We start from the raw sequence: 9052 nt of genomic DNA on the forward strand, positions 1-9052 counted from the left end.
TTCGAAAAATTCCACCAATGCCTCATCATCTTCGACCGATCATGAGGAACGTCCAAAGAATGCTGCAAAAATCCGCAAATGCTGTAAGTGTCGTGGGAAAGGACACTTAGAAGCAGACTGTCCAGATGACAAGGGTAAATCTCTTGTTGATCCTGATCAAAAGAAACCTTTTGTTGAAAAATCACAAAATGAAAAAGTTAATGTTGAAAAGAAAAATGGTAAAAATCAGAAGGTTGAGAAAAACAAAGTGATTAAACAAGAAGTAAAACCAGTTGTCAAACCAAATGTTAAATCACAACAAAATCAGGATCAAGAGGAGAAACCCGTTGTTATTAACCGCGGGGACAGATCGGAAAATGTATCTCAAAGACATGATACTCGTGAGAAAACCCCTCACAGACGACAAAATCATGTTACTTTTCAAGTAGTTGAGAATGACCAACGCTCTGGAGGTTCGAACAACAACTATGTTAGACCTCATGCACAGAACAGATTCGTGAATGACCGAAATGCGTCACCCCCCCCCCCCCCCCCGATTTCCAAATCAAAGACCACATTCGGATAATCATCCACGATCATTCTCAAGACACGAAGATGCTCCTAGATTTGGTAGGAATTTTGAGCCACCCAGGAATCAAAATTACAGTTACCAAAACTATGGAAGCCGAGGGTATGGAAACTCTGGTTATACCAACAGATCGTCAACTCCGTATAATCCACGATTTGCGGGGACTCATTCCAACAATTTCCAAAATGGAAATGGTGGACACAGAGGCGATGATGGTTATTTCAAAGAGTTTTCTTATGTTGACGAATCAGGACGACCCAAGACCATCATGGCTTGGGTCCCACACTCTAACTAAATTTTTGTTGGGGAGTGTAGGAGCAGCTGAAGAGGGCTATCTATATTTGGTATATCGATAGTGGCTGTTCCAGAAACATGACAGGAAATAAAGAGTTATTGAACAATTTTAAACAAATTCGTGGTGGTTATGTGAATTTTGCCGGTGAAAAGGGTGGATACATCACCGGTGAAGGCTCAGTGTTAAATGGAAAAATCACGCTGCATAAAGTGAACTACGTTGAAGAATTGAAACATAACTTGATGTCGGTTTCTCAAATCTGTGATAACAAGTACATGATGTTGTTCACTGATAAAGCTTGCTTCGTTCTGCGTCCGGGATTCGTTGTTCCTGAAGATTGGATCGTTATGAGGGCTCCAAGGGTGAATAACACATATGTCATGGACATGCGCCCGTTAGTTAACTCGTCTGCTCCAGTGACTTGTCTACTTTCAAAGGCGACTGAAGATCAATAGTATCTCTGGCATAGGAGAATGGGCCACGTGCATCTGCGAAAAATGAACCACTTAGTGAAAAACAACTTAGTGTTGGGGGTTCCTTTACGTAGTTTCAATATGCACAACAAATGTGAATCATGTGAAAGAGGAAAAATCAAACGAAAGCCTCATAAACCGAAAACAGTTAACTCAATCCAAAAACCACTTAAATTGCTTCACATGGATCTTTTCGGCCCAATCCATGTTGCTAGCATTGGTGGGATGTCTTATTGCTTAGTTGTCACTGACGATTTCTCACGTTATTCATGGGTATTTTTCTTAAAAACAAAGGATCAAACTGCTAGTATTTTAAGAGACTTATTCAAACAACTTGAGAAAAATTATTCACTTCCTATTAAGAAAATCCGAAGTGACAACGACACTGAGTTTAAAAATCATTATATGGATGAGTTATGTCGGGAAATGGGAATAATTCATCAGTTCAGCGCTCCATATGTTCCTCAACAGAACGGAGTTGCAGAACGGAAGAATCGTACCCTGATTGAGGCGGCCCGCACTATGCTTTCTGAATCAAAATTGCTAATCGTCTTCTGGGCCGAGGCGGTAAACACTACATGTTATGTGTTAAATCATGTGCTTACTGTCAAAAGAGAAGATAAAACGTGTTATGAATTGCTTGAAAACAGGAAACCGAACTTATCTGGTTTTCAACCTTTTGGGATTAAGTGTGTTATCAAACGCACCAAAGATACTCCTAAAATGAGGGAAGTTGGTGAAGTGGGGTTCTTTTTGGGTTATGCCAATGGAACTCCAAACAAACGCGTTTATAACATCAAGAAGCGAACAGTGGAGATAGTGTTTGATATAACTCCTTTGAGTTTCGATCCTCCACCGTCCGAATTTGGTCCCAAAAGCGGTTATGATTATGATAAATTATTTGATTCATTTGATCTTCCTGATGTTTCAGAAGAAGATTCGGAGGTTGTATACACACATCTTGTGAACAAAGATGAAGTGGATGCGAGCTGGAGAGCAAGTATTCCTACTAATGTGTCTTCGAATGTTCCAGTCGCTGATTCTTCGACCGTAAATGATGTTGTTGCTGAGCAGATCCCCAATGCAGCTGCTCAAACTACAAGTGGAGATCTATACGTTGACTTTTCAGCATATCCAAATGTTAATGCGTCTTCTGGTAATGATCAAGCTTCCAGTAGTAATGCAAATGCTGAGGGGGAGATTCAATCGAATTTGGGAAACAATCTTCAAGCTCCGGCAATCCCAATTCCAAGAACAAATATTCATCATCCTGTTGATAATATTATTGGGAATCCAAATGCGGGAGTGTAAACGCGAAGGAGTATTTCAGAGATGCAATGTCTGTTCTCTGCTATCAAGAAAGAAGAAATCTACAATCTCAGCCTGCATGAATGTTTTATCTCTCAGATAGAGCCGAAGAACTATCAAATGGCTCTGAAGGATAATTCTTGGTGTGAGGCGATGCAAGAAGAGTTAGCTCAGTTCGACAAGTTAAAAGTGTGCAATTTGGTCGATCTTCCAAAGGGCCAACATGCAATCAACACGAAATGGGTTTTCAAGTGCAAGAAAGACGATAAGGGTGTCGTTGTCAGAAACAAAGCACGGTTGGTTGTTCAAGGCTTCAATCAGGAGGAAGGGATTGATTATACCGAAGTTTATGCACCGGTGGCAAGACTGGAAGCTATTCGTTTGTTTCTAGCCTTTGCTGCACACATGCGTATCAAAGTCTATCAGTTGGATGTGAAAAGCGCCTTCCTTTACGGGAAATTGCATGAAACTGTGTATGTGTCCCAACCACCGGGTTTCGAAGCTCCAGGGTTAGACAACAAGGTCTATCTGTTGGACAAGGCTCTCTACGGTCTCCATCAGGCCCTTCGAGCATGGTACGAGACATTGTCAAAGCATCTATTGGAGCATGGGTTCTCGCGTAGTGCAATTGACTCCACACTGTTCATTTTGAAGAAAGGGGGAGATTTTCTGATCGTGCAAATTTACGTTGATGACATAATTTTTGGTTCTTCGAATGAAGAATTGTGTCGTGAGTTTGAGGCGGTGATGAAGTCAAAATTTGAAATGACTGCGATGGGCGAGCTATCATTCTTTTTAGGTCTTCAAGTGAGTCAAGGAAAAACTGGGACGTACGTGCATCAGACTAAGTATGTCCACGAGATTCTCAAAAGATTTGGATTGGAAGATAGCTTACCCTATGGCACGCCTCTCCAGACAAATCTCAAGCTTTCACACGATAAGGAGAAAGATCCTGAAGTGGATCCGACTCTATATCGAGCAATGATAGGTTCATTGATGTATCTTACTGTTTCACGACCAGATATTATGTTCTCTGTTTGTTTGTGTGCTAGGTACCAATCAACTCCGAAAGAGTCTCATTTGAAAGCAGTCAAGCGTATTTTCAGATATCTGAAAGGGACGCCTAAGCTTGGATTGTGGTATCCAGCTGAAGGTGGTATGGATTTGATGGCGTATGCTGACGCAGACTTCGGAGGATGCCCGATGAACAGAAAGTCAACCTCTGGCGACACACAACTTCTTGGGAATCGTCTTGTCTCTTGGCAATGCAAAAAGTAGGTTGTCGTTTCTCTATCCACGTGCGAGGCCGAGTACATTGCTGCTTCAAGCTATTGTGCTCAGGTTTTGTGGATTCAGCAGCAAATGAGGGACTACGGTTTGAATTTTACTCGAACTCCTATCCTTGTCGATAACAACTCTGCCATTTCCATAACAAACAATCCAGTTAATCACTCACGCACTAAGCACATAGATGTTAGGCATCATTTTATTCGCGACTGTGCTGAGAAGGGTTTAATAGAAGTGGTTAGGGTAGACACCTTGGATAATCTTGCCGACCTGTTTACGAAAACATTCGATCGAGCTAGATTTGAAAATCTGGTCCGAATGATTGGCATGATCAACCCAGAGTAAAATGCTTTATAAACTTGCATAGAAACTTTATTTTATCTTTTCTGTACAGTTCTTACCGCTTTCGAAAAATTGAAAAACTCCAAAAATATTTTACTTAGTTGTAGGATAAATTTCAGAAAAAATTCAAAAACATTTGAAAAATTTTAAATGAAGTCGTGTTGAGATATAAGGGAAATGATAGTACATCGGTTAGTCGTATCTGGTGCAGGACTATGGTTATATGCATAAAATTAATCGTTAACTATGACAACTTCATTATATGTTGCTTTGGTAGGTTTTACGGGTAAATAAGAACCTGTCTTTGGTATATAAACATAATGAACTGCGTAACTCGTGTGGCGCATCTCTCGGATATATGGTCTTGGTACCGTAATTTCATTTGATAGATTGCCGAGGTTCTGAGATACGTGGTCTTTATGCTGTTTATCATCTGGGTATCATGGTTGTTTCTTTTACCGAAAATAACGGGGACGCAAGTCTAGATCTTCCATGATACCATACATACATGTAAATACCCTTAATACATGACGCAGTCGACCCAAATAAGTGATAAACAATCACATGTCCCACAAAATCATGCGGGAGTCAAGTTCGTCTCTTTGTCTGTACGATGGTACTAACCTGTTCACGGATTTGCTCCTGTGCCCTTTGCATCTGAAATTCAAGTTCCTCCTCAATAAGTGATTCTATCACAAAGGACTTGTTTTCAATTCCAAATAAGTGAGTATCTCACATTAGCTTGTACGTCAAAAACAGATGATAAATGGTATACTCACCAGTAAGATGATCTCTCGTGCATACCTTGATACGGGAGTATCTTCTGAGGTGGGTAAACATAGTTACTGTCAGTTATTAATACACTTAATTTCATATCTCGAAAACAGTGTTCGAAAGCGTGCTAAAACTTGAGTGGACCACAATACCGTTGAACGTCTTGAACTATCAATATCATTCTAAAAGATTAAAGCTAAATACTATGGTTCTTGTGTCGGATACTGACAAGTAAAACCGATATGATTCCTTTGCTCCGATTTCACAAAAAGATAATTAGTGTAAATACGTTTGTAGGTTTAATCTCCATTTCCGTCAAAAATTGAAAACCCCCAAAAAGATTTTGCTTTCTTGTTTCTATGTGCGAGTTATTTATTAAGAATACTCTAGGGTTGAGAAAATTATTTAATAAGATCTTAAATATCAAGTTCGGTAAGCTTAAAATAAGTTTTCTCATAAAAAATCGGTCGTGTGAGATTCATCTAAGTTTGTGTGAGAAACTTCATCAAGTTAAGGAAGTCGATAAAATTTTGTACCAAGGTCATATTTTTCCATCTCAAGTAAAAGATTTGTTCTTTGAAAACTTCAAAATTTCTTATGACAAAGTTGTTTGAGTTGAAGGGTATAAGTGGGAAGTAAAATTAACAAAGGTCCGAATTTTCCTTGAACAACACAAGTGGGTCAGAAGTTTACAATCTCCTGAGGTCCGAGGTTTAAATCTTAAATCGTTTATAAAAAAATGCCATCTAGTGGCACACACTTTTAATGACATTTAGCTTTGGTGCCACTAATTTAGAATTTAATGGCACTTTGAGTATGCCGTATTTGCTTATTACACACTTTTAGCGGCATTTAGCTTTTACAACACTAATTTAGGTTTTTAGTGGCACTTTGCATATGCCACTAAAATTATCGAGCACTTCTTTTTAAACTTTCTTTAAGCACTTCTTTTTAAACTTTCTTTATTCCCTCCTTGGTCCCTTGCCCTAATTTTTATATTTGTCTCTCCAAATAAATTTACAATACACACACATAATACATAAAACTAGGTTTGATGAAATACGTATACCCATCACTTTATTTCTCTGTTTTCAGTATATGTAACTTTTATCATGTAAATTATACTAAAACTTATAATTAATTGATTAAAATCAAAAAAATATTAACTAGACAGGGTTACAAAAATACAAGTTGTTTTATGTAAATTAGATCAAGTTATAAAATAAAAAAAATATTATTATAAATAATTACGTTAATTTAAATATATTTTTTGTTTTTTTTACTTCTTAAATTTCATCATCCCTCTCTACAAAAATTTATTATTCCCGCTTGTTTTCCAGCCCCAAAAGGCATTTCATTATCCCTCTCGAAAAAAATTGTATTCCCGCTTGTTTTCCATCCCCAAAAGGCCAAAACTACCCAAGCTCAGTTACATCCATCTTCTTCCCACTGCACCACATTTATCCTCTCAAACCTAATTGTAGCCGTCGTCAGCCATGGTCGACCCAAATGTAGGGACTCACATAAAAAGCCTAATAATTCACCCTAAAATCGTTCAAGTCGTGGCGGAGGGGAAGCGACATTATTGAATCGTTCTCCAATTGCAAGGTTGGCCAACTCCAATATGAGTAGCAACGCGTCAAATCAACTATTCTTCGTCGTTTGTGGTTTTCTCTTAAAAAATATCATCAACAGGTTGTGCACCGGAGGAAATCTGCACCTTCTCTCTGAGGTATCTAATTCTTTGATCTCTTGTTTGATGACATGTTGCTTAAATGTTATTCTTACGTTTTTAGATTGCTTATTTTTTTCAATTTCGTCAGATGAAGTTTTAGGGTTTACATACAAGAAAGTCATAAGTTCTGAATGAAATTAGTGTTTTTTTTTTTTAAATTAGTTGATCTTTTCGTTGTGAAGTTTGCCCGAAAACGTAATTGTTTGTTTATAAGTTGTTAACTGATCAATACGTAAGATCTGTAAGGTAAGATTGCTCTCGTATCTAATAGGTCAAATGATTTTTGAAAATTTGTGTGTATTTCAGTGGTTAATACGGGTAATGATTGCTACTGAACTGAACCAGTGGTTAACTTGTTACGTTTATTAGAATTCTCAAAACTAGAAGATTTAGAAAAAAAGGTCTTAATTTTATCTGATTTTGGCAGAAGAGGTGTATTTGGAGGCGTTATATACAAGAAAATCAGAAGTTCTTGAAGTATGGTGTTTGCACACCAACTGTTCGACAAAATGTTTCTTATAAAGGGTTCAACCGAATTTTCAAGAGGTGCGATCGGGGTTTTAGCCTATAAAATACACTAAAAAATCTTTTTAAGGGGGGCGCCCACCAATACACTTGGGTCTGCCCCTGCAACCACGTATATGATATCTTATACAGTAACTCAAGTTTTTGCAGAGTTGTTATTATTTGATTTTGAATTTATTTCCCTTTTTGAAATAGAATTGAAATGCTTCTACAGATTCAGTAGAATTTAAGTTCGAAAACGAGTTTTTAAGAGATATCCCAGAAATGGACAACACAGACAGGAATATATTGTATGAAGCTGCTGTTGAAGGGTGGTGGTGGAAAGAAAAATACATATTGAAAATCCATAAAAGTGCAGCCACAGTGGCAATCAATGAAAATGCTGACACGATCCTTCACGTAGCAGTTGAAATGGGGCAGAACTATTTCGTAGAAAAACTGGTGGAGTTTTTAAATGACGAAAAGATACTGAAACACAAAATTCTAAGGGTCGAACAGCCCTACACATTGCGGCAATGGTTGGTAATATGCACGCAGCCCAACTCTTGGTTCAGAAGAGGAAAGAGGAGCTGGTGGTGATTCTAGATAGCAAGGAAGAGTCACCATTGGATATTGCTTATGCCAATAAGAAGATCAATACATATACATATTTCTTGAAATGCCCTGATCTAAGTCTTTCTTCAGATAAGTGTCAGGAAAATGCTATATTGGCTGCTTTTTTAGTAGAAAAATATGGTGAGTAGCTAGTTAGTACTAGGGGTGGTAATCGTGTTGGGGTTGACGGTTGTAAATGGGTTGGATTTTAATTTCAGGTTCGGGTCATGTAAAGAATCACGTACCACTCCTAGCTAGTTATTACATCGTTTTATGGTAATTTAATGGGACAATAGTCGAATGACTTGGCATTTATAGCGAAAACGATGTAATAACTAGCCCACTCCTAGCTAGTTATTACATCGTTTTACGGTACTGTTAACAAGATTAGCTAAAGATATGTCAGATGAGTAGTTTTTTCATAACGGGTTAATTTGGGTAAACAACTTTAATGTTTGCATAATGGGTCAATTTCTATTTATATACCAAATTATAAGTTTGTGTATAGTATTAAGACTTGCGAAGCTTAATGGAATGGTAAAACAGAAGAGTTATTTTTAATTTAATCTGGAAATGAACAGATGAAACCACGAGGATCAAAGTCATTAAACCTGTTTGTTTCATTGTTTGAGGCGAAGACAGGTAAAGAGGTGGATCAGCTACGACTATTGACGATGGGGCAACTATAGGAGTTGCAGTGGCTGCTGTGGATGGTGCAACTGCAGGAGGTGTTGCGGCTACTGGTGGAGCCGCTAGAGGGACACTAGAAATTGCGGTTTCATGACCGGTAGTTACAGACTTACAGGTGGTGGGGATGCTGATTCCGTCTCTCCGTCTCTTTAAATAGTAAAAGAAAATAAAACAAAACTTAAAGTAATGTAACAAGATAGGTGTTGAAAAGTAATTTAATCAAACAATTAATTTATTAATTACCGAGTTATCAGCCAAACCAGTTTGTTCCAACTTGAGCAAACTGATTAAAGAAAGGTAGAAGGAGACTGTCCCGTTGTCGGACGAATTTAAAGAACAAGTAAATTAAAACCAACCTGGCGAGTGAGAACGAAGATCCTTGAACGAAAGCCTTGAACTGCACGGAAAAATTCCTGTCCTTAAAGGATTTTACGCGCTCGTATTGCTGTGAGCTGCAGCGT

General features: G+C 38.1%; 1 protein-coding gene across 3 annotated transcripts; it reads left to right on the forward strand.

The window, feature by feature from the left end:
- Positions 1-6411: 6411 nt before the first annotated feature.
- On the forward strand, positions 6412-8216 carry LOC110872603. Of its 3 annotated transcripts, none has more exons than XM_035976605.1 (4): positions 6413-6779; positions 7210-7328; positions 7522-7751; positions 7796-8216. In XM_035976605.1, exons 2-4 carry the CDS (start codon positions 7262-7264, stop codon positions 8048-8050), a joined length of 552 nt encoding a protein of 183 aa, XP_035832498.1. In that variant the 5' UTR covers positions 6413-6779; positions 7210-7261; the 3' UTR covers positions 8051-8216. The 3 variants fall into 3 exon arrangements, 2 of the variants coding, with proteins under 2 accessions (XP_035832498.1, XP_035832499.1); XM_035976606.1 differs by having other exon boundaries at positions 7213-7328; XR_004864964.1 differs by lacking the exon at positions 7210-7328 and having other exon boundaries at positions 6412-6779; positions 7522-8216.
- Positions 8217-9052: the final 836 nt, after the last annotated feature.

Source organism: Helianthus annuus, chromosome 8 (assembly GCF_002127325.2).
Source record: "Helianthus annuus cultivar XRQ/B chromosome 8, HanXRQr2.0-SUNRISE, whole genome shotgun sequence".
Classification (NCBI taxonomy): domain Eukaryota; kingdom Viridiplantae; phylum Streptophyta; class Magnoliopsida; order Asterales; family Asteraceae; genus Helianthus; species Helianthus annuus.

Excerpts from the sequence above, each read along its gene's own strand:
- LOC110872603 (XM_035976605.1), top strand. The coding sequence starts at position 7,262 with ATGGTGTTTGCACACCAACTGTTCGACAAAATGTTTCTTATAAAGGGT. Across the intron at positions 7,329-7,521 it reads TTCAACCGAATTTTCAAGAG|ATTCAGTAGAATTTAAGTTC; the intron begins GTGCGATCGGGG and ends ATGCTTCTACAG. Across the intron at positions 7,752-7,795 it reads ATTTCGTAGAAAAACTGGTG|GGTCGAACAGCCCTACACAT; the intron begins GAGTTTTTAAAT and ends CAAAATTCTAAG.